The following is a 26,621-nucleotide window of genomic DNA, read 5'->3' as shown; positions in this document are numbered from 1 at the left end:
TGTTTAAATGCTATAATTACGCAGCATGAGTGAGTGCTCTGGTCCTTTATTATCATCAGTGTGTTACTATACATGTGCCCTTGTCTAGTGTGTCTGTGCGTACATTTGTACGCCTGAGCTCAGGCGGGCCCCATCGACCTGTTGAGAGCAGCAGCTGTTGTCATGGTAACAGAGGAGGTGGAGAGGAAGATTTCGGATCTGCTATCTCAGGAGACAGAGGTGCTCGCAGAATACAGGATACACACACATACACAGAGAGAAAAAGCCTATAGAACAACACAAGAATGCATCGCTTCCACACATACAGAGAACAAAGGCGTACAGTACAGAGCACAAAGTCACCGACAGAGAAACGTTCAAACACGCACTGCAGTTATGAAGGACGTCCCAAACTACAATGTTTAGATATACACAGGTGGAAGACTGACAGATTGATGGAGGGTTCTGGGCTAGTGAAGGACAAAATTTACTGAAGTTTCGCTGCTCTTCTGCTGCTTTTGTGTGGTATTTTTTTTATGTGTGTGCCTTCCTGTTTACTCCCTCTCATTCTCCCAAAGAGCCCTGCTTAATGTCTCATCTTTCCTCCATTCATCTCATCCCTCACCTCTTCCTCTGTCACCCTCTTCCTTCCTTACTTCCCTGCCTCAGAGCCGTTGAAATAAATGATGCTGGGAATTGTGGGTAATGATTCGAATGCTTATCAGTCATTGGGTATGATTATTCAAGTGACCCTGGGGTTTATGCATACAATACCATTAATTTTTTTTTTCAACCATTTTCCCTGGACAGGATTGATCTCCTACTTTATATAATCACTATAAATACACAAGGTGATCTGAGGGATATGAGTAACCATAAAGGTGAAGACAACACATATCTTACATGTGGACTTGTTCTGAAGAAGAGATATTTTTAAGGAAGCACGCTGAACATTGATGTGGATTGATGAATAGCCTTGCTGTCCACATTAAACCAAGCAAAATTATGAAATTAAATAAGTGCTAATAGTGGCAGCAATTCTGAATGTACTCTTTCTCTTTTAATTCAACAACCTTTAGTTTTAGTCACATTGTAGTCATTTTCACTCTAAAAAAGATTTAGTTGTTAAAAACGAAAAACATTTTAGTCCAATTTTCACTAATTAAATGTCCTCAAATTTTATTTATTCAAAAGTTATTTAAATAGCCAAATTGTAAAATTAATAAAACTATAAAACATTCCTATTAAAGCACTATCAATGTGTTAATACATTCCAAACATACAGAGGAAAATACCGACATACATTGGATGCACTCTAACCACTCTGCCTTTACTGATTATATGCAGAGTGGCTACATATCATGGACTTTAAATGGCCAGCATTTCAAAACTGCATTCTTGTTTTAGTCTCCAAGATGAAAACTATGCTTCCCCTTTTTTTTTTTATCACCAGTTCTATTTAGCTAGTTTGATTTTTTTTAGACCACCTTGCAACTTCATAAAGAAAATTATGCCACTGAAAAATGATGTTCTTTAAAATCCTCCACTGCTGTAAAAATAAGTGTCATGCAGGAAATGATGTCAACTACTTTATGGTTGTGCAATTTCTAGTTCTGTCAAAAATTGGGATTATTTGATTGATTAATCACAGAAAAATACAACATGATTAAAAAATAATGTTTGCAATATGAACTCATAACACACCTATCCACAGAAGCCTTGTAAGTTTGATGAAAACATATACCAAAAATTTTAAATTTTCATAATTCTATCTAATCCATAGATCTACATCATCTGACATAGAGTAAGAAATGAACAACCTGCCCTCAGTATCTCCTTCTCCTGCATCTTTCTGCCTCTAGCAAGACACACACATGCTCACACAAACAACACACACCTGTACAAAATGGGCTGAGGTTCAGTGGAACTACATCTACATCATACCTCTGCTGATGTGCAATTTTTTCGGCTAAATATAAATACATCCCACTGTTTAAACTTCATAAAAGGTTCTGATGTCATTCACGAGCATGCTCTTTCTGATCATTTTATTATTATCATAAAAGGTGCAATGTGGAAAAATGGGGGTATAAGTGACCTCTAAAAGTCAGATTCAAGACTGCAAAGCTAACTTCTGGTGGTAATGGTTAAAACCAGTGGAGTTTTATAAAATGTGTATGTTATTTGGTCCCATCTGTGGTACTGCAGGAACATACAAAGTGCAAAAATCAAAGTTGGTGGAGTCTGTATGGAGGTCCCTCCTGATGTATGAACAAAACATTAATTTTTAGTTCATAAAAATTAAACAATTTCATATATTTTGCTGATGAAACACTGATTTTAATGAGCCTACCTATAAATATTATGTTTCATTTTTACCAAGTTTATTCCACTAAATGCTACTAGGCTGAATATTATACACAGGCACCTTTACATTACCTGTATAAAGGTGCCTGTAATTAATTCGGTTCATGTGTTATTCAATTGACAGCACGAGCAATTTCTTTAAGCATGATATGATTTGCCTTTTGGCTAAAAATTTTGAATGAAATCATATTCTGCAATTCATCATGCAACATGCTTGGATGCAAACCAACATAGATGAGCTCATGACATGCATGTTGGAAGGACATACATGTGATGTATTGTACTTTTGCTCATTCTGTTCAACAATGTCATCAACTCTGATTTATTATACATATTTTAATGCAGCCTCCTTCATAAACAGACATCAACACCCATACTAATACGAACTCATCTTCTCCTTCATCAACAATTGGCTCTGCCTTTACTTCTCTCCTCTCCTCCCTTATGATCCCTGTGTCTTTTCTCCTCTCCTTCCCCTCTCATTATTTACCCTCCCCCTGCCCTGTCATTTTTCTTGTTTACCTTTCCCATCCTCCCCTGGATCCCTCCCTCTCTCCTCAGCTACTCTGCTTCATCATCTCCCCTGTCGACATCCATGTCCTGCCCACATCCCTGCCCTTCCTATTTCCCCCAGCCCATCCTCTTCCTCTCCTGCACTCCCTCTCAGGATGAAGTGTGACTCTGCTCTCTCCGAGTTCAAGCTCATGTGGACCCTCTTCTATTATACATCACTTTGACTGTGACACTGACCATTTCTGTCTCTCTCTTTCTCTCTCTATCCCGGCCCGAGGGAAAAACGAGTCATTATGTTCAGCAGCTTAAAAAATTGGGAAGTAATCTCGACAGGAGAGGAAGGGTAAAAAGGGAGGACGGGCGGAGGAATAGCAGGAATAAAGGGATTTGGATGGACAGAGGGAATGAGAGACAGATAATAAACGCTGAGAGAGACATGGGGGTTGAAGGTGCAGGGAGCAGAGGAGGAACAGAGGCATGGATGGACCGCAGGGAAAGAGTATGAATGCAGTTAGAAAGAGCTTTGGGAGAGACATATGCTGGGGAGAGGTGTGAAGGGGGGATGAAAATGACTCAATTTGTTTTATCTTCCTGTGAGAAAAGAATGTAAGATGAAAGAGGGAGAGGAAAAAAACCCTGAAAGACCGAGACAGACGACAGACAGACGGAGGGGAAAAAGGATTAGGACACGTGATTGGAGAGCAAAGAATAACACCAAGAGAGGTGTACGAGAGGAGAGAGATTATTTAAGAGAGAAAGAGGAGAGGGAATAGAATAGAGGAATAAAGGGAAAACAGAAAATGTGATGCATTTTTAACCTGTTTACTTCCTACTTCCCTGATGCTCTCTCTCTCCTTTCTTTTCCCTGTTGCTATAATTCTTCCTTGTTCAGCATCCATCAGTGCATTCTAATTGAAAAGGATCTAACGTAATTACAATACAGCCAGTATTGCAGGGATATGGTATGTAGGCGTGAAGAAAGCTGCATCTCCAACTTTTTTATCTTTTAACAGATGATAGCTTCACAGCAAGTCACAAGCCAACATCTGTTAGCTTTTTTTGGAGGGTAAAAATGTACTGATCACTGCAATAGCAAAAATGCAAAAAGATGAAGATGGTCTGACCACAGAAATGAAAAAGTAAACATTACCGATACTATACACCCAGTCCTCCTTGTACTGCCTTTATGCTTGGTACTTGTCATGTTGCTCCTTGTAAAGTTCATTTTTAGTGTCATTAATGAATATCCTATAAAAAAGGCATTACTTCCTTATTGGTTGATCTAATTGTAAATCCTAAATGACTGCAAAATAAAGAGTGTATGTTAGCAGTTGAACAGTATTGTTTTTTTTGAGGTGGATACCAATATTGACACCAATAATTAGTAGTTCATAAGAATGGCAACCAATATTTGGAACCGTTTTGCATTTACAGCAGAAATCAAATCTTTCTGTCTGCATTTAGTATAGATGATATAAAAATCCAACAACAATTAAAGCAAATTTTAATTTCAGGAAACGGTAAATTCTAGAGTTTATGCATGTATTAACCAGTGGTACAAGTGCACTCCTCTCTCATCAATACCACAGCCTAATATATAGAGATTAGAGTTTAATGTTGTGTTCACCCCATTCACGCAAGTTAATTACATGTAATGTCCAAGTAAATGCAAAAGTAAACACACCACAAACATGCAGTGGGAATCACGCAAATTCAGGGAGTAATTCATGCAAATGAGGCAAATTCACGCCACGTTCAAGGGGCTGCACCCTTCATTCAAGAGCTGAAAATTCTGAACCCAAGCGAATCATTCTGGATAGGCAATCAGCATTCAGATCCTCTGGTGATGTATTTCACATACATCACCAGAGGATCTCCGGAGGACCAGCCCGGCGGGGAGGAGGTTCCTTCAACATGAAAATGGCAGAGAAACTTGTGGTGTCTGCATGAGCAATACAACCAGCACAGGAATAAAAAGAAGCTCGCTTGGAGGAAAGCAGATTCAGATTCAGATTCAGACGACTTTATGAATTGTCAGGTTACTTGTGAAAACATTTGTCTGTCACTTGATTTTGATAAAGCTATCTATCATTTTGGGCTTTTCACAGCAGATACAAAGCTGCAATCCACTCATTGTGGTCCTGCTCAGCCATGTTTGTTGACAACTGACTTAAATGCCGGATGTGGAAGAAGGAAGTCCCTCCCCTCTGTCATCTATTGGTCACTCACATACACACAATTTTGACATGCCAGTGGGTGAGTTATTTGCCAAATTAAAAAAAAAAAGAGCAAGTCTCCCTTGTGAATACAACATAAGTCTCGCACTCAATATGTCGCGGAAGTTAATATAATTATGTCATTTAAAACTCTTATTGAGACAAAGAAAATTTGTATTTCATAAAAATATATTGTACGAATGAATTATTACTACTGATGCATTAATGTATTCATCACTTAAAGACCCTGTAAAATGAAAATAAATCTGTATTTAGCTTTGTTGTATGACAGGTCACTGTGTTATGAACCTTCAGGTAAAATTTCAGCCAAATAAAACATCTCTAGGTCTCTATAAAATTAAGCTTCAAAATCATGCAAACTGAGGCAGTAAAATCTTCTTCAGGATGTGTGGGCGTGTCTGTTGAATGAGCTGAAGCCACGCCCACTGTACTGAGATGAACTGCTTTGTGATTTTATACTGTAGTGTTAGAGGGGCAGGATCATTCAATCATGACAGCGCATGGGTCAGTAGATTTTTATTTTATGTAAATAACCTGAAAAGGTAACTATTAACCAATTCATTGAAGTTAAATAAGTCTTAGAATAAAAAGTAGCATGTTTGTGTCCTAAGCCTGATAGTGTTTTAGATGGGACATGAGAGCGTGAGTGAGTAAGAATCAGTGAAGCCAAATTAGTAGACTTTTGATTAATTCATATTTATGGAGATCAATAAAATAAAATGCTGATACCAATAACTGGCAAAATGCCACAGATCAGCTTCAACAATCATCCAGGATTGGTGAACATCTAGTGGATGTGATGTAAAACTTAAAACCAAGAGGTTAAAAAGGGCACATCTAGGACAGGTCTCAACTGGGCAATCCCACATCCCAACAAGCATTGCCTCCTCCACAAATAAAAGCTTTACATTTTGCTTGTCCACATCAAAACACTGGAAACACAAACCTTTACTCATGTTCGTTAAAGGATACTTCCACTCTACGATGCTGATGCAGGCCCTGCGGATGGGGTTCTTGAGCGTGAGACAGAGCAGGGCCCGGGGCGGCCTCGTGGTTGTTGTTGTTGTCTGTTTCTTGGGCTTCGAGCTATAGTGTTGTCTCTTTCTTTGTGTGGAGCTGGCTGTGGAGATGGGCCCGCCCCCTCCCGTCCCAAGCCCCGCCCCTCCGCCAGATGCTGCATTGCCCATCATCTTTGCTTGCCGTGCAGCATCGATGGCCGCCTGCCAGCTGAGGGCCGCCCCTGGCGTGGGAATGTGCTCCGGTGCCAGGCCCACCACACCCACCCCATGGTTGACCCCACCCCCTCCTCCACCATGGTCACTGTGGCTCCCAGTGCCACCGTGCTCGTTGGTCAGTCCGGGGGGAGGAGGGAGAGGAAGGGGGGGAGGGGGAGAGTAGTCGGAGCCTGCAGACAAAAAATGACAAGGGAGAGAAAAGTTAGCAAACAGCACATTTATCTGTCAGCAGGCTCTTAAATCATTAATTTGATGCTTCACACATGGCTCAAGTCGAAACAGTGTTTAAATTTTCTTCAGTTTGTTGGTTTACTTCAGAGGCTTCAGGAGGGTTTAGGCTGTTGACTTATCAGTTAGTGAGCCTGGTATATTTTTCAGACACTGAAACATCTCCCTGTTGAACAGACCGATGACTAATAGACTCCCATCTGTCAAGCAAGTACAACGGAGCTAACTGTGTGCTGTTTAGCTCAAAAGCATATTGTGTAGGTTAAGCAGTCCTTTCACTTTGTGTCAACATACAAAAACACCACCACTCATCAGAGCAACAACTACTGGCTGCTGTACTCATTATCTGCTACTACTTGTCATTGTAATATAAAAGTCCAGCCAAATTTTTTTTTTCCATAGACCAACTTTTTGCAGCTGTAGAAGCACTAAAATAATGGTCATAATGGTCATCAGTACGGTGTCTGTGGTCCAAGGATATATATATATTCATGCATTCAATGGGCAAAAGGCATTGCAATGAGTATTAAAGTCTGTGCATAACATTACAAAACCGTATGTATGAATAAAAGAAAAGAAGAATGTTAGAATGGGAATGAGAGACGGCATTACAATAATCTCAGTGAGATTACATAGTTGTATCACCCAGACGAATTGTAGGAATAAGGATGAATGAGTAAAAGTACTGTAAGAGCGAGCGGATTATCCATACTGTACCGTATGCTTAGCCAGATTAAAGACAGCTAGAATATCCTCTTAGCCCACCCTTCCCTCTGACATCAGAGCAAGGTTTACACAAAAACCACCACCCTATGAACCCTTTTCAGGTTGAACAAAACGTGCATTTATGTTGATTTATACACACAAAGCTAATCATGTGATGTCACACCATTTGAACATTTCTTATGAATTTCTTATGAAAGCTAACTCAAAACAACTTTAAATGGATAAAAGAAGAGTATTCAAATAATTCCATTGAACAAATTATCTATATGCTAACTTGTGTCACACTTGAATAAAAGTCTCTCAAACGTCAAATTCTCAAATACTATAAATGCAAAGCTACTTAGTGACAAAACACTTTAAAACGTAAAGAACCACTGTGAAGTTAATCCAACCTGAGCTGTTATAACAGAGATAAGGAGACAAAAAGAGGCGGAAAAAGTGAAAAGAGTTGTGCAGGAGAGTGATAGTCTTATCCTGCATGCTTCGTGTGATTACAGAGGGTTTATAATGCCAGCTGAAATCCCATTCAGAGATTTCAGAGAGCTCACGTGATGAATGATGGCGACAGGGAACACTGAATTAAATCCTCAGCAGTTGTAACAATAACACACTGTCATATGTGGTAAGTGACCCCATCAAGCCCACCAAAATCTAAGTTCATGTATTTTTCATAGATACTAAGATGGTTTATAAGCATGATTATTTGTTGAAATGAAGGATTAATCTCTCATTTGAAAGTATATCTATTTACTTATGCATATTTTAAAGAACAAATTAAAGACATTTTATCAAAAAAAAGTCAAAAGTCTGGCATGGGCTTAATTGGTACCAAAGTACCATTTAAGCCCATGTGTGTTCCAAATAAGCCCACAACCACATTTATTGAATGAAATATAAAAATTTCTTATATTTTTCAGGTAGTAAACACATATTAATTCAGTAACATGTTATACATGTTAAACAAAATTTATTTTTTTAACTTGGATTTAATGTTTGGCTTGTAACAGTGGACCACCACAAACATGACTAAGTAGGCCTAAAACTAATTTTCACTGGCTTCAGTATTTGACATTTCATTGAACATTTTATTTAATATTTACAAAATTTGATTCAATATTGACAAAATTTTAAAAATGTATTTGTTTTTAAAAGTATTAAATGACATTACAGTGCATCAACAATATCTTATTGAACTTGGATTTAATGTTTGGCTTGTAACGATGATGATTTTAGGACAGTTGATGTAATTCTTCCTTTTTGTTGGCATTTTTCTCACTGTAAACAAATTATTATGCAAAATTAACTGACATAACAATTCTTCTGGGCAGTGTGTGATCTGTGACGTACTCGTGTTTATGAAGTTAGTGAGGTATAACAATATCCAACACAGGATTACAGTGAAAAGCTATCAAACCTCAAAATGTCATTATTTCCTATTGAAACACATAAGATGGGCTTAAATGGAACACACTGGGCTTAAATGGTTCTACAGTGACTACCAGGGAAATAAAGATAATATGTTCTCACCAAAATGAAACAAATGTTGAAAGAAATGCCTGTAGCCTAAATATGCTGCGAAACTCACCATCACAGTTATCCCTCTTTTGCCAAACTTTCTGCATTATCAAGGAATTCTTGTTCAAAGTTAGCTCACGCTAGCTGTTTTTTTTGGGTCACTGTACCATTTCAGCCCACCTTGGAAAAAAGAAATTTTTTGAAAATATTTCCCTTACCCAAACCTTTTTTTGTGTCTTAATTTGAAGATTTATGTAAAATGAATCAGAAAACACTTTTTGTACTTATCATTTTTAATCCTTTAGCAGTGTATCTATCAGTAGGACTACATGTATTGACTAGTGATTAGCTCACTACACTAGCTAGCATGACTCATCTTTTCACATAAAACTAAATAGTAAGAAATGACAAAAAACTACTTGTTTAAAACAAATCAATAATCTCTCAATTTACATAATATGAATGTACTTAACAAGTCAGTGGCTGAAAATAGTTGAAAAGAGGTTGTTTCTGAGGGGTCCCAAAACACCAAAGTTTTGAGGTGACTTTATCTGAGCCTCCTTGAGACTGCATGAATGTAGGCGAGCCTTATTCAGTATTGACAAATGTGATTAGTGTCAAACAATAACTGACATATAATTAAGAAATTGTGTGATGGACAAAATAATGTATAACATTAGACAGGCCCCTCTGTTTGTTTGGTTTGTTTTTGTTTAAATTGACTTCAAAGTTGCAAGTGGGCTTAAATGGTGCCTGGGCTTAATGGGTACGCTTTTCCTACATCCCAGAAAACCCTGTCCTCACTGGTTTTATGTTAACATTCCTATGACTCTTATTTGATCAAGTCAGAGACACTTTGAAATTAACAGAGAAGTTTTTACTTCTCTGTTGGATATTTTACTCAATAATTGTTTCAAATAATATCTAAAAGATGACTGGCTGATTAAGCTCTTATTTAAGCCCTGAAACTTTGAATTACTTTTTGTAAAACGACTTGATTAAAGAGGAACATTTAGCAGTGAATAGCTCACAATATGTGAGCAATTTTAAACAGTAACATTTAACCTCTGACCCTCCTTTTCTTTTCTGCTTCTACCATGTGTTGTTGCCTCTGGTTCATAGCCTCGTGTAAAAATCTAAATGAGTGATTTTAAGTTTATTGGAAAATGTAATATATAACTCCTTACTTGTTCAACTAAAAAAGGAAGTCTAAATTACTATGGAGAAGTGGTTCTCAACTGGTCAGGCATCAGGACCCACCATTATGAATTATTTTATGAAAAACTTTGCAACTTTGACCCCAGAGAGACTAAAAAATACCACAACAAGAGACAGAAATGGTCCACCAGCATCTTCTGTCATGCTTTTTAAAAAAACAAGTTCAAAAAGCACTTCACTGCATAAGGCCTGTGGACAGAGTTTTTGCCACATGTTTTCCTGGCACATATTCTCAAATCACTGCAAAGAGCTTTACTACTTTTCAGCTTGAGGTCCTGACCCACTGTAGAAACCCACTGCTCTAGAGTAGTAGCTACAACTGTAGAAACGTTACTCATTCTAACTAGAGCTGGGCAATTAATCGCAAATTAGATTAAATCGCAATATGGCCTGCTGCAATATTCAAATCGCAGACAGTGCAATATTTCTTTAACCTGAAATGTGTGAAAATACCAGTTACATTTTTTTGCAGTAGATGTTTTATGCTCTACACCATATGCAAACATTAGAGTTTCTTTTGTGGATTTTTTTTTTTTTTTTTACAAAAATCCTACTTTTCTTCTTCATGTATGTGTTTTTCTTATTCAAAACAAGAATTAAAAAACGATCATCCCCTTCAATATAGCAATTGATTTCAAATTTGCCATATGAACCAAACTTAGAAATTCTTTAAAAAAATTATTTATTCCTAGTTTTATTTATCTAATATGGTGCCCTTTTTTAATAAAGCATGATTTATTGCTTGTCTTTGTTGAACACATTAGAAGGGGAACCTAAACATAATCGCACTTTAAATCGCAATTGCAATATTGGGAAAATAATCGCAATGAGATTATTTTTGCAAATCGTTCAGCCCTAATTCTAACTTATATTTCTTTTTTATTTTGTTACCTAGACCTATGCATCAGTACAACTTAAGAAAGCTTGAATGCAAACAGACCCACATATAGTAAAATCATTCAGTATTGTCATAGAAGTTTAAAATAAATGTTTGGAGAAAATAGAGCTGTAAAAATAATATATGGCCCATATCAAAGCAAACATTTGACTTATTATAGGAGGAAAAGTACAGCAGGTGTAACTAATACATAATGATGATTTACTACAGTAATAAGACAATACTGATAAGATTAGCCTGTAACGTAACAAGCTTGAGTATGGAGCCCTGGGCTAATTACTCCAATCAGCTACACCTGAGCATTTTATATCTCAAATTATATCCATAACATAGTCCACATATGTGGATGCCAGTGTTTTAAATAAATCAAACATTTGTACCCGTTTTTATAAATAATTCTGTATAAAACTATAGTGTATGGTAAGTTAGATGTCAAACAATGAGATATACAGTAGTTACAGTCCCAAAAACATGATAGCCATAGAACTAAAGCTACAAGACTGCGACAAAAGTATCATATATATATTTATATTTATAATAAATTGGTAGCTATCTGTTTATACTAGGATAAATTTTCGCACTGAAAGTCAGAAGTGACGCAAGAAAATACAACTATCAAGCTAGCAGTGTATTCCACTTCAGCTGTTAGCGGCTAGCTTAACCTCGCTAGTCACTAGCAGTAACTTCTAAAAACAAAACAACCCTAAAGCAGGTTTATTTTATACTTTAGAACAGGGAAAAAAATAAAGACTTTTAGTTTACCATTCCCGCCTTTCCTCCCTTGGTGTAAGCTAGCAGAGGCGAAGACGCAACTGACATTAGACCAACCGCTGTCTGTTACTTACAGCACCACAGAACTTAGACTTCAAGTAGCTGTTAGCATTTTAAGCAGGCTTGACACTGTCAAACTTACAGGACTATTCCTGACACAATTTCTCAATGGAAAAATATTCAAATTCTACACTGAATACTGATAATTTTGTCTAATAAGCTAATTAGTGGATAATGCATACCAGGTGTGCAGCCTGAGAGCAGTTAGTGCACCAGCAGGTTTAAGGCGCACACCATGGCGGGTGGCCCTTCAAAGTTTCTCTCCTCTCTCATCCCTGTTTCCGAGTCTATCCACTGTCCTCTACTACCTAATAAAGGCATAAAAAGGCCCAAATATAAATGTTAAAAAAAAAAAAAAAAAAAGAAAAGAAAGTTGGCTGGGGCCCTGGGAGTGGGAGAGGAAGGGGCATAACAACAAGGCAATGTAGAAATAAAGCATAACTAGACCATTTACTCAAATGACTGAAATTGAGGTTTTTTTGATACTTGTACTTTTTAAAAGCATTTTGAAACCAGTACTCAAATAAAAAATAGCTGAATGACTTAATGAGGATTCCTACAGTCTTACTAATAGGTTCGTTACCTTTAGTTGTCCGTGCAAGCTATTTTTAGATCTGCGCTGCCTAGTTGGGAGCTGCTGTGCCAACTCTATTGAGTCTTATGGTATTCCGGCTTTCCCTCATCAAACTCATCATATACACAATTCAACAACTCCAAAACGCTCTCGTGGACAAGTTGAGACCTGCACATTCACCATGCTATGAAATAATAACGTATAATTATGTAACATTACCACACATGAAGCCGTATAAACCACTGGGCGGAGTGACACTGTGCGGCAATCTAAAAATAGCTTGCACGGACAACTGAAGGTAACAAACCTATTAGTAAGACTATAGGAATTATAGCAATGGGCGGATTTGCCAAAATGTTGAAGTATCCCTTTAAGGAACACCTTAAGTCACAGGCGGGAACTCTAACTCAGTGGAAAGCTTCACTCATGGTCCAGATGTCTCTTGCATCAAAAACAACAGACCACCAGATACATGAGTAAAAACCCCAGCAGGGATCCCATTACAACAGGCAATATCAAAACACAAGCAAGCACTTATAAACATTTTCTCCAAGGGCATGATGAAAACTCCATCCACATATCAAAATCAACTCTGAAATGTTTAACCCTGAGATATCAACACCCCAGCTGTTTTTGGATGTGAGGTGGAATCATTCTCTTGTTATGTGCTGCTGTGCAGTACAAGATTACTGTACTATACTCAAATAAAAGTACAGTTACTCTGGTTAAAACTTTCTTAAGTGAAACTAAAAGTACTGATTTCAAAGATTACCCATAACACTACTCAGTGGAAGTTATTTGAATAAATATTATCATTTATTTATTCAGGGGAATGTTAATGGGGTGGCTTGTACTAACACTTCTGATCCAATGTACATGCTCTGACAGTATTAAATGACATCTGGTAGGGCCCATTTGGTCATTCAGTTAAAGGATCTGAGTGTCCTAAAAGTAAACGTATTATTTTCATGATTACTAAAATTAAACTTAATTATCATTGAGGTAATCTTAGAATACATGCACTAATTAAACACGATTTATGTCAGGAAATATGAACAAGCACTGTGCTTCAGATGCAGTGCTAGAGTGTAACAGCACATTCATCAGCAGTGAAGTCACTTGGTAGCCTATCAGTGCTGCTGTGCCTAATGGGAAATACCACTGTGGTTTCAATTTGGAGCATCTCATTACTTGGATGAAACTATATTTCCCTCATTTGCTCTTAAATCTGGGACCGATTTGAGGATTTCTGTGATTTCTGAGCGCAGGAGGACAAAGTGAACTTCTCTTTTATCATGAATCGAGCATCTTTCCCAGATGATGCTGGAAAAATGTCCCTCTTTCTTTCCACCACTGACTCCAGTGTGAGTTAATATCTGCTTCCGGACTGCTGTTGCACATCATCATCTCTCTCTTTCACTCGCTATCTCCCACAAACACACAAATACACACATAATCACTTTCAGCATATTGTACTGCTGCGTGATCAGTTTATCTCACACTGCCTGCCCCTCTCTCAGGGTGTACCCCAATGAGAGTGTGCATGTGTGTTTGTGTGTTGCATGAGTAAGAGTTTGAGGATTAGAGGAGAGTAAAACTTTAATAATACTCTGCTTGATAATCTGTCTGTCTGACCGTGTGTCTCTCCGTCAATCCATCCTGTCTCATGCATATTCACAATCTGCAGCGTGTGTTTGTATGATAGACTGTGTGCTGACGTGAGTGAATATAATTCCATTAGCAGCTCTTTATTCTGCAGGGGGGAAAAACTGCAGCCTGGGGAAATATGAGTCTGACTGAAGGGGAGAGGGAGGAGAAGGCAAGGATGAAGGGAAAGATGAAGCAAAGGAAAGAGGAGGAACAAGGCGGGATGCAGGCGGGAAGGAGGTGGATTCCCTGTGGGGGGAGGGGGAGGAAGGGTGAAGAAATGAGAAAATGAGCAAAAGAGGGAGATACAAGAGGGGGAACTGAAAAAAGAGGAAAAGAGTGAAGATGTGTGAAGGACTAGGATGCTTAACCATGAGTGACAAGACTTAATCCAATTATTTATCCATCCATCATATGAGTTTACTGCAGAAAATATTTCACACTAATTCTCTCTAATAGTATTACTGTCGTTGCAGGATATGGTGTAAGTACAGTCAAAGGTTTCCACAGTACTTTAGCCAACCAAAGGCTCACACGGCTCCATAGATTCTTGCTCTAATTTCCTTAATGTTGCAAGCACTAAATTTAATTCACTTGTGTTTCATTACAGTAATACTACTTTTACATGCATGCTGTTGGAGCATTGCAATGTATGACTCAAGAAAAAGCCTATAGTTTTGCAAGAATCCCCTAAAACATAACAAAAAACCTGTGTGCATTAGGCATTGCTTTATTGCATGATAGTTTGAGGGGTTTTTCACATCTGGAACCAAAAAGAGTTGGATATTACTCGTAGCTCCCTGCTGATTTAAAGGTGTGCTTGCAGAATGCAAAGTTGCAGGGTTATATTTAAAAAAAAAAAATTGTATGTCTCATGTACATAAAGAAGCCCCTGCCAGCTATGTCTGCCCTGAGGTTGTCAACATTACATTTGCACATATAAAAGAATTAAAAAACACTTGGGGTGCAGATGGCCTGGCAGTTAGGTCAGTAGCATTTCATTTTGGAGCTGAAAAGTGTCGAGCTATAATAAGGTACTGATGAATCAGTTATTCATGCCACTTTTAGACCCCATTTCATAACTGATTCTGGACATTTTTGTCACATTTTTCCACTTTTAACCTATTTTGCAACTTTTTGCATATTTTTGCCTCTATAATCTCATTGTAGCCACTTTTAACGAATATTTTGCCACTTTTTTGCTAATTTTTGGTACTTTTTAACCGCTTTTCACATTTTCCAGTCATTTTTGTCCCTTCTTACTGCTGTTATCCTATTTTTATTTTTTACCCATTTTTTCCACTCGCCATCCAAGCCCCCCCCCCACTGCCTTTCTAAGCTTTTACAACTATTTTCCATTTTTGCCACTTTTAAACCATTTTTCTCCACCCTGCATTTCCACCACCATTTTTCTGCCAATTTTGCCACTTTGCCAATTTTTAGCTTTTTATTGACTCTTTTTGCAGTTATTATCATAATTTTCACTTAAAGTTATTTCAGCTCCCTTTACTTTATTCTGTGGTAGCCTGACATTTGTGCGCAACCATGGCTTAGCTATGAAGTCTGACATTACTTTCCAAAGGTCATACTGTACTACAAAATAGATAAAAATGTATTTTTGTTACTTTGATAAAGGTGGTTAGTATTGAGGTAATAAATAAAATATGGCATCACAGATTTACTTTACAATGCACCATGTTTTTCCTGACCCTCATGCCCAGCTCCACAAAGCTGGGACCCAGAAAGCTGCCCCCTTTATCCCCCCTTATGGGTGGCCTTGTGGGTCACGGTTGCTATGGAGGCAAGAACATGCAGCACATTGTTCTGATGAAGTAGTATGTTAAAGTTGCATCTGCATGCACAGTACATAATTTGCATGGAATACACAACATGGTAAAAGAAAGTTATGCAATTTGCATTGCAGAGCAGCTAGTATTGAAAACATCGATAATGACTCCATGCATGTATTTGCAATCATAACCAAGTGGCAACCCCTGGTGTTGCATTATATAGCCAATAAAAAGTGTAAAAAACTGCAGTATCTTCTTAACGCTGGCTGCAAAAATCCCATAAGTCCCATGAACGCCCAAGGTAAAAGCCACTTTGATGATATAAGCACTAAGACTTACTTATAATTAGGGACGTGATCTGACTGACAGGCGGGTGGGTGCTTTGCCTGATTGAAGGTTGAATAAAAGTTTTTTCAAGTCAGCATTTCAAGAAATGACCACTGCCATTAATGAGTGTTATAGCCATGCTTCTGACACAATGGGCGATGTCACACTTGCACAACACTTCCAGTCTTTACCCAGAATTGCCTAACTCATATTGGAGGGAATGGGGAAAGCTTTCTGGGGCTGGGTGGTTAATAAAATCAATGACTGCAATGATGAATGAATGCTACTTCGACCTAAAAAGCATTATTTGTCAAAGAAGACATATATTGAGCTTGCTTCAGTAAAAGGCTGCCTGTTTAAAACATAAGCCCTGTTTTGTTACAATGGTATGAGCCGCTTTTTTACTGTGAACATTAAAAGTCAGTTGAACTTAACAGCACAAAAGTTGGGACGGCATAACCAAAAAGAGGGAGATAGTTAGGGCACTTGAGCCAATCATTTTAACCGACTCCAAAAGCCGATTGAAGCTGGTCTAAGAGGTGCTAGTGCTACTGATCTAGCATGCAGTCTAGGCCATCAATCCATATTTTTATAGCCCTTGCTTTGTGCACAGGCACAGTCATGTTGGAGTAGGAAAGAGCCTAACCCAAACTGTTGCCACAAAGTTGACACATAGCATTGTCCAAAATGTCTTGGCATGCTGAAGCATTAGGATTGCCCTTCATTGGAGTTAAGGGGCATAGCCTAAACCTTGAAAAACAGCCCCATACCATTATCCCTCTTCATAAAAACTTCCCAGTTGGCTGAATGTGCTCCCTTTAGCTATGGAATCAATGAGTTTGATGCATCTCAGCAGTCCTTAACCTTGCCCTGTGATTTAACATGGTCTTCCGCTTCATGGCTGAGTTGCTGTTGTTCCTAAATGCTTCCACTTTCTAATAATATCACTTAAGGTTGACTGTTTCTTGAATCTCATTGCAAAGGTGGCATCCATTCAGTACTACACTTTAAGTCACTGAGCGCTTCAAAACAACACCTGAATTCAATAATTAACAGGTGTGGCCAAATACTTTTGTCCATATAGTGCATATCATTAAATGGTAAATTGTAAAGGTCATATTTCCTTGGAAGTTTACCCTGAAACTTTCAAGTATGATATTACGTCTGTGTTTTATACGGTCCATTCAAAATACAAGGATCAATCAATCAATCTCATCAAAGGCCTAATGCTCATCAGAAGTCATTGAAAACTTTCTGAAGCTCTGCACAGTCTTAAATGTTGTCCTTTACAATTTTGCTTAAGGGTATGCAATATCATCTGCATAAAATGTGTCCAACATTAAACTCTTCCATACCTTTTGAACAACTTTGACTGAGCGCTGACTGGAAATAGACCGTCTAATGTTGTTGAAATCATAAAACGGAATAAAATATCTTCCCACCGAGTGCAGAGACAGTGAAAAACATTTTAAGGGAATTTAGACATCAGTCCAAAAACTGCAAAGACGTTCAGCTTTCTCTCTAACTGAACTTGAAATGAACCTAACTGAGCCGAACTTGAGTGTGAGCCGAGCTGCGGAGCATAATGAGCTGTGATACGAACGGCAGTCAGTGGAGCTGTTCTACTTAATGATAAAGACTGGAGAGAGATGCTATCACTGCAACTCCGAGCACCCTGCCGTAAAATGCCATCACACACTCACAAACACACACATACACACACATAGAGCAACAAATGATAATACTTTTGCTTCAACAATAAACTTCCAGGGCGAATTGAAGCTGCAAAAACTGCCTCAGCGAGCTTTAAAAAAAGTCTGTAGTCATTCAATTGGCTCGAGCAGATAACAGACAGCAAAAGGGACCAATCAGATTATCCGGCTCTAAATCAGCCTTTCACATCATCTCCTCTGCGTGCCCTTCCTCATCGATGTCAGTCCGTCTAATTTCTCTCACTCTCCTCTCCATCTGCTTTTCCTTCTCCTTCGCGTTGACCCAACGGGGATCTACTTGAGCTTCCAGTGATGATAAGATTATCAGTCCATTAAGTGATGATGACACCTGATCAGACTATAATTAATGAGGCATGCGCAGATGCACATAGGGCCCTTTCCAAGCAAGCCTAAATCATGTAAAGGAAGATTTAGCCCGACTCATGCTTTTTCCAGCATATTTGGACACATACAGCAGCAGGAAGTAATCCACCATAGTTGCTACATTGTTGTTTTATTTGAAAATATGACCTCCTTTGCTCCCTAACCTCCTCTACTCATTGCCAGATCAACCATCCATCTCTCCCTCCTCTTCATCTTTCTATACCTGTTAGCAATCACTACCCTCCACCCTCTTCCTCATCCCCCTCTTCTCCCTCTCTAATCTATAAAGCTGTCACTCCCTCCATTGGTTCTCCAGCAGCGTACAAGTTCATTTTCAGCTGCGCACCCTTCCTCCTTTCCTCCATCAATCTAACCCCTCCTCATCTCTCCATTTTTCTCCCTCTCTCTTGCATCGCTGATTCTCACGCTTTTTTTTTCTCCCCATCACTTCCCTCTCTGTCATTTTCAAATAGCTGACAAGTATTCTCTTTCGTGCCCTCTCTCTACCTTCAGAAGTGGGATGTCTGTCGCCGGTGTGGTGCACAAGGCTGCTGCTTCATCTCTGTTTTCAACAAGCACAATCAGGCACTGATTTAGGATAAAACTAATGAAGGCAAACTTTTATGTGCTGTCCTTCAAAATCAGGAACAAAAACAATTCAAATACACAGACTTCCCACAAGCCAGGCTTTGACAAAGGGGGGCTCATCCAGGATGGGCAATAATCAAATGAAAATCTATGACAAGAAATAAGTATTTTATCGAATGTACAACAGAAGTGACAGGGTGGCATGGATCTGGCTGAGGGGCTGAGGAACCAGCCAGCTTTAATAGACTGGTTGGAGTGACTGGGCCCAATCAGTATTCCTGGCAACCATTACACCATGACAACAAAAGAACATCCCAAGCAACTCAGAGAGAAAGTTTTTGAAAGGTATAAGTCGGGGGATGGATGGAAAAAAATCGAAGGCACTGAACAACCCCCGAGGTTCAGTTAAATCCATCATCAAGAAATGGAAGGAAAGCGTCACGTGTAAATCTGCCTAGTTCAGGCAGGAGACTTGTGAAAGAGGCCACCAAGACACCTCTGACTACTCTGAAGGAGTTACAAGCTTCAACAGCTGAGATGAGGGAGACTCTGCTTACAACAACTGTTGCCCAGGTACTTTACAAGTCAATGCTTTATGGGAGAGTGGCAAAGAGAAAGCCACTGTTGAAGACCTGACTGGAATACACTAAAATCCATGTAGCTTGTGACTCCATGGTCAAGTGGAAGAAAGTTCTTTGGTCTGATGAGACCAAAATGGAGCTTTTTGGCCACAAGATAAGATGCTACAGCGGATACCAAACACTGCAAACCCACCATCCATAATGGGAAACACAGTGGTGGCAACATCATGCAGTGGGGTCGCTTCTAGGCAGCAAGGCTTGTAAAGACAGAGGGTAAAATTAATGCTGCAAAACATAGAGGAAAATCCTCATGTACAATCCAGTAAGACAATGACTTACAGCTTACAGTGAAGGTTACACAGAAATGGTTTAAAGGCAACAAGGTGGACTTTCTGGCCAAATACTTTTGTCCATATGATGGATTTTAAAGTGTTTTTGCTCTTATCAGCCACCATGATTATGTTTTTTATGTGGGGACTGTCCATGCTATCATATTTTTAGAGCTTGGTTGACATCCCGTCATACTTTGCACTGATTATCACTGTCATCATAAATGTAGGGTTTTAGCCTAATATAATTTTATCCAATTTATGTGTCATTCAGTCAGATACAAACATGCACAAACCAAAAAAACACTGAAATAGGTTCAGCTGTGCTCATGTGCATGTATTTTGAAGGGTACATTCCCTCTGTTTGTGTGCGTCTCATTTGTCTCTCTCCCACTCTGTCCATATGTGCCCATTATCTGGTCAAGTGAGCTCACCACACAGACACACCTGCTCCCCTCCATGCACACGCACATGACACACATTGATACACCTGCTCCCCCTTGAAACACAAGACGCACACACCTGCTCCCCCTTGATCTATGACCCCTCCCAATGGACGATTACAGTGTGCTCTAACAGACACACAAACAAACCTGTGCACAGCACTAGGAGGGCATGCATGCAATTTAGAAGGAAAACACAGAGAATCACATGCTCAGGATTACACTTAACAAACATGGCGTGCAAACAAACTGGAAACTTATCATCCTCTGAAGAATATTCTCTGGTTAGTGGGAGAGAGAACAAGCTTTGTCAAGAGAGATTCCTGCGCATTGAAATAAAATGCACCTCGTTTATCTGAATACAACAGAGTGGTAAACACATCTCAAGTGAGGCTGTTTATTCCCATTCAACCCTGGCGTGATCACAGGGCACATTTACTTTTTTGTTACAAATGAGGTCATCCTAACAGCATAACAACAGGTATTTGTGAAGCTCAAGCTCATTTTTCCTTTAAAAGCACCTCTGTGCACGGCCCATAAAGCCCCATCCTGTATGGATTTATGCATTAAACTGTAACAAGTGGGAAGTGAAGTGGAGGGGAAATGAAAAAAAAAAAAACCTGTGTGCATCCACACATGAGATAGATATGACAGTAACATGCCAAGGGAATTCACGTCTATAAATTATGCATACATGCTCCGTATTCAACAGCACATTGCTCACTGTCATCTGGACTCTCTGGTTTATTACAGCCTGACTCTAGAGCTGGGAATTGTGGTTCTAAAGAGCTGATTGGTTGTTGTTTTCTGCTCCCAGGAGGTCAGGCTGGATACAGTGCTCTAAGTATAAGGTAGGAACAAGAATGAAGAAGACTGGTTATAATGAGTTGTAGGTGAGAACAGATGTACTTAAAGCTGAATGGTTGGATTTATTTCTGTGCCTCCACTCTGACTCTGACCACTCTGGTTGTCCATTCATCCGTCTGTGCGGGCCATTTTTGTGAACAGGAAATCTCAATAACCCACTGAGTGATCTTCTGCAACCTTTAAACAAACGTCTGCTACGACTCAGGGATTGATTTGATGGATTTTGGAGGTCAGAGATGAAGAACACTTGGTTTCATGTTCATCCCTTTTTTGTGAAGGTGATATCTCAAAAACACCTGGTGGGATTTTAATCATACTCTGCTGAAATGTCCGCTCTGACTCAGTGATGAATTGATAAGATTTTGGAGGTCAAAGGTCCAAGTTAAATTAGGCCCCATGCTAATCCTTCATTTTTGAATGCAGTAGTTCAAGAATGCTTTGAGGGATTTCCTTCAAACCCCGCACAAATGTTCCCACTAGCTCCAGGGTGAAGCAGTTTGATTCTGGAGGTCTTGGATTCAAGATCAAGGTCATTAGGCCTCATGTTCATCCCTTGCTTGTGAATGCCATATCTCAAAAATACTTAGAGGGATTTTCTCCAAACTTTGCGAAATAAGTGACTCACTTGTGCTTTTCTACAGGGGTCAGTTCTTGGTCCCCTATTATTCCATATACATGCTTCCCCTGGGTCACCTTATTTGGAATCAGAAATTGAATTTCGTTTTTATGCCGATGACACCCAACTGATGATCTTCTAATCAGTAGCCACCCTGAAGGACCGCCCTGCATTACAGTCTGTCTCTCTGAGATGTTTGAATGATGGATCCTTGTATCACCTGACTCTTTTTATCTGACTCTGTTGCAGTTATGTTATGATTATAAAGTTGACCCATATCTTTTTATTTCAGATTGTGTTACATGAAGAGACTACATAGAAAACTATCTACCGTTGTTTCCTTACAGCTTGACAACCCCTGCTTTGCTTCATGATTTTGCCATTGATGAAAACATTCTAAATCCCCACAGGAGTAGCTTTAAGCGAAGTGTACATGAGTTTAAGCTTTTATAATACTGACAAAGTCAAGTTATAGTTCCCCTTTGGAGGGCAAAGGTTTGAGTTAAATCCAGCGATGTCATGACTTTAATTCCCACAGATGATTTTTCTTCCCTAAAACACGGCAGCTTAAAGCTCCTGTAGTTGTTTTTTTACAGGTTATGAAACAGACTGATTTTAATACTGAAGCCTGTATTTGAACTCCAAAGCAAACATGACAATCAACAACTTGACTGAGAGTTCATGTATAGTCATTTTCCATACCTCTAGCCACTGCCGGGGGGTAGGTGACAGATGGGGTATTTACAGCAAGGTGCTTTTTGTTTTCAGTGTGTTACAGGCCAAAAAATCAGTGCGAGTGATAATTTGACTATCAGAATAAAACAGAGGGACTAAAATAACTCAAAGAGGACAAAAACAGGCAGAAGAAAAGAAGTGCTTCTTTGCCTGTAGGGGGCACCAGCATCCTTGAAAGTTCTTAAAATTAACTTTATCCTCCTGAGACCTTGCATGTACATATGAAGACATTACATGTTGGCTTTCCTTCAACAAAGTCATGATCTCTGCTGATAGAATTTTGGAGATTATTATCCAGAATATCAACTGAAGTGTAAGTATTTCAGTTGAACTGCTGAGAGAATTTAATACAAAACTTTTAGGAATTTTCAGGGACATTTGGGGGAATTTGTCTGGACATTTTCAATGTGTTTGTTTACTTTGGAGAGCTTCATTAGAGTTTTTAGTGAGGGAAATTTGCTCTGAAATTGTGTGGCAGGCATTATTTGTTGAAATTTGGAAAATGTATTTGTGATTTTTCAGAATTTTATGAGAGAATTTAGGGAAATTGCTTGGGTGTAAGAATTTTCATGGAAATTTCATTTACTTTATTCAGGTGTTTGGGGCATTTTCTGACATTTTCATGGGCATTTTGGTCAATGTATTTGGGATTTTTGGGAATCTGATAAAAAAAATTAATTGGAATTCTTTTGGTAGGAATTTTCTGTCATTTTCATGGACTTTTTGAGGAATTGTATTGGTTACTTTTTTGAGAATTTGCTTGGAAAAAATGGGTGTTTGGGAGAATTTTCTGCCATTTATATGGACATTTTGAGCAATGTATTTCTGAATTTTTGTGAATATGATGAGATAATTTATGGGATTTCTCCTGGTTGTTTGGAGGAATTTTCTGTCATTTTCATTGACTTTGTAGGGGATTGTATAGGTGAATGTCTGGGAATTTGATAAAAAAAAATAAATGGGCATTTGCTTGGAAATTTTCAAGAATTTTCATGAAAATATCAGGGACTTCATTAGGGTGTTTGGGGGAATATTTTAGCCATTTTTATTGGACTTTTTGTTTGTGAATTTTTGTCAAATTTAATGGAATTCTTTTGGGTATTTGGGGAATTTTCTGTCTTTTTGGACTTTTTGGGGAATTGTATAGGTGGATTTTTGGGAATTTGATGAGGAAAATTAGGGGATTACGCTTCAAATTTTTCAGAAATTTGCATGGAATATGGGGGTACATTTTATTGGGATCTTTAGACATAATGATAAAGTTTCACTCAAAACACTTGAGGATTATTTGAAGACATTTTACGGGCACTTTTTATGAAATATTTTAAAAATATATGCTTGAGTATTTTCATAAAATTTGAGGTTATTTCTTTGAAATTTCAGGCAGTTTGTGTGGATTTTAGACAGGAAAATTTCCCAAAAATTCAGAGCTTTTAAGTCCTTGTGGTCATCAAAACAACACACTGTACCATCTATGTCAGACACCTTTTCTGAATTTAGACCCCCAAAAAACAACGACTGGTCGACTCTTTGCTAAAACATCTGCTCTAGAATCTACCCAATGCTGCATTTTCTGCAGACACAGAACCTTCAGGGGACTTGAGACTTACTTTATAACTCTTTTAAAGGGTTTCCCTCTAATTTCCGTACACATAAAACTAGATAAGCGACATTGAAACATATGACAAGTTATATTTAATTTTGCAGTGAAAGAGTGCATGAACCTAGTTTTATTCTGTGCATTTTTCTGAAGAAGTGTATGCACACAGTTTCTAAGAGACACTTCATGATGACACTGTTTGACTTGTGTCAGTTTTGTTCCTATAAAAACATAAAAGTAAATTCTTGGATAACATTTCACAAACAGCCAACAGCAAACATTGTAAAGCTCAAAAGCAGACAGGTGATGAGACGAACGTCTCAGAATTGACTTTGTAGTGTTAAATCCACGGCAAAAACAGAAAACTGCTTTAACACTGATTTTATTTATGATGTTAGCTATTCCCAGAGTCTTTATATAGATGGTTCATCATCTTTAGATCGTGCAGATGTCATTTAAAGCTGGCAAATACCTCAAATGAAGCCATTCTGTTTTATTTCATGCCAAAGAGGATAAAAAAAAGTGGAAGAAGAAGATAGAGTAGAACTTAAAGAACTTGAGAAGAAGGAGTAGGAGGAAAGAAAAGCGATGGAGATATGGGTTATGTGGTGGAAGAGGAGGAGAAGAAGAGGGGGGAGCGAGAGGAGGAGGAGGAGGAGGAGGAGGAGGACGGCTTGTTCACACTGCGCCTCCGTGCCGACCTTGCATACACACATATATTCACACACGGTGCAGGCAGCAGATATTAATAACTCCTTATTAATATTCATCTGCAGTGGAGAGATGTGAGGCCGGAGTAACCCAGATACAAACCGTCTCTCTACCTGTCTCTCTCCGTGTGCGTCGCTCCTTACATGAGCTTGTGGCAGCTTGTCTGTCTTTGTAGTGTGTATATTAGCACTTTAGCTGACAGTTTTGTACAGTTAAATAACATCCTGACAGCAGAAAAGTTAGTCAAAACCCACTGACGTACAAACGTAGTACATTAAACGCTGACTAAAGTTTCATTTTATTCCAGAACTCTCTCACCCTCTTTTCCACAGCTGCCCTTTTCATTTTATTCTGCTGTGTATCATGTGTGCAACCTTTGCCATTCAGGAACATCCAAAGTGCCCGCGGTGAAGACATTTCATACATATTCTATACGTGTAGTCCCCCTGAATGGAACTCCTAACCTTGACAAGGTCATTACCATGCAAAAGCAGCCAGGCTGCACACGACCACCTGTACAGTCCACCATCAAACTGTGTCTGGAATACTTATGAGGCACACTGAAGCCTCCATGTAGGACCTGCAGGGGTCTACAGCCTGGCTTTAGATAGTTAGAATCTGTGTCTTGAAAAATTAAACCACTATGTTCCTACAGTATATGGAGAGCAATAATGAGAAAAAAATGGCACATTACACTTGAATATAATGCATTCACAAAATACTAGAGCTCAGATTCTCAAAACAGGAAATCTCGCCACATTTCTTGCGGTCAAATGGGACTTTAAGCATAGAATTAAATGGTAGAATACTTGTTTGAAAAGAGTATAAATATATTTTTAAAGAGTACAATGTGTAATGTACGAAAGGACATCCATCAGGGGAGAACTTTCTAGGGCTCAGTCAAAGAGGGGGGCCAAGGAGGGTTAGGAAAAGCAGAGTCCTTTGTAAAGTTAATCTGTGACAACAATATTTTCCTAATAATAACCACTCTTATCAGAGCAGCAGAGAAACAAAAATAGATTATTTATTCTGTTGTACATTACAGCCTTTTTAGAAAAGAAACCTCTTTTCTTAGAATAATAGAAATTTTAATGTTAACATTGTACAAAACCATTTGGAAAGTAATGTCAGACTTCATAGCTAAACCATGGTGTGCACAAATGTCAGGCTACCATAAAACAGTAGTAGTAGGGGCTGAAATAACCTAAATGGAAAATTCATTGAATAATCAATAAAATTAGCAATTAATAAAAAGGGGAAAAGTGGTTACAGAGTGTCTCAAATGGGTTACATTTGGAGAGAATTGGACAAAAAGGAAAAAATGGAAAAACTGCAGCACAAAAAAAAAAAAAAAATCAATAAAATAGGCTAAGAAAGGTAAAAATGGCAAAAATGTATGGAAAAAAAGTGGTTAAAAAGCAAAAAAATGGGGAAAAAAAGACAAAAATTAGGATAACCACAGCAAAAGTAGGCCAAGAAAGGCAAAAGGGGACAAAAATGGTGGGAAAGTTTAAAAAAAATGGTTAAAAGTGGTTTAAAATGCAATAAAAGAGACAAAAAATTGGATAACAGCAGCAAAATAGGCTAAGAAAGGGAAAAAGTGACAAAAATAGATCCAAAAAAAGGGGTGAAAAGTGGTTAAAAAGTGGAAAGAATGGGGATAAAAAGACAGAAATTAGGATAACAATAGCAAAAGTGGGCCAAGAAAGGCAAAAAGGGACAAAAATGGTGAAAATTTGTAAAAAGTGGAAAAAAAAATGGGTTTAAAGTGGCAATAATGGGACATCAGTGGCCAAAATATCCAAAAAGTGTCAAAAATGGATGAAGAGTGGTGAAAAAGCAACAAAAAAGGGTATCTACTGTGGTGAAAAGGGATTAATAAGAAGAAAAATGGGTTAAAAGTGGTAATGAGTGGAAAAACTGTGATTAAAAGGGGTCTAAAAGTCGCATAAATAGCTTATTTAAACATC

The 26,621-nt window shown here is 38.4% G+C and overlaps 1 protein-coding gene across 4 annotated transcripts in view; it reads right to left on the bottom strand.

Annotated features, from left to right (window-relative positions):
• Positions 1 to 26,621, bottom strand: part of cacna1c (calcium channel, voltage-dependent, L type, alpha 1C subunit) — a 285,780-nt gene that overhangs the window by 195,072 nt on the left and 64,087 nt on the right. For all 4 annotated transcript variants that reach the window (XM_041781270.1, XM_041781272.1, XM_041781269.1 and 1 more), the window contains exon 2: positions 6,069 to 6,501. In XM_041781270.1, the coding sequence (XP_041637204.1) occupies positions 6,069 to 6,501 (433 nt within the window). The remainder of the gene's footprint in view (positions 1 to 6,068; positions 6,502 to 26,621) is intronic.

This window comes from Cheilinus undulatus, linkage group 23 (assembly GCF_018320785.1).
Source record: "Cheilinus undulatus linkage group 23, ASM1832078v1, whole genome shotgun sequence".
NCBI lineage: Eukaryota > Metazoa > Chordata > Actinopteri > Labriformes > Labridae > Cheilinus > Cheilinus undulatus.
Note: the sequence above shows the minus strand (reverse complement) of the source record. Positions and strands in the feature narration are given on the sequence as shown.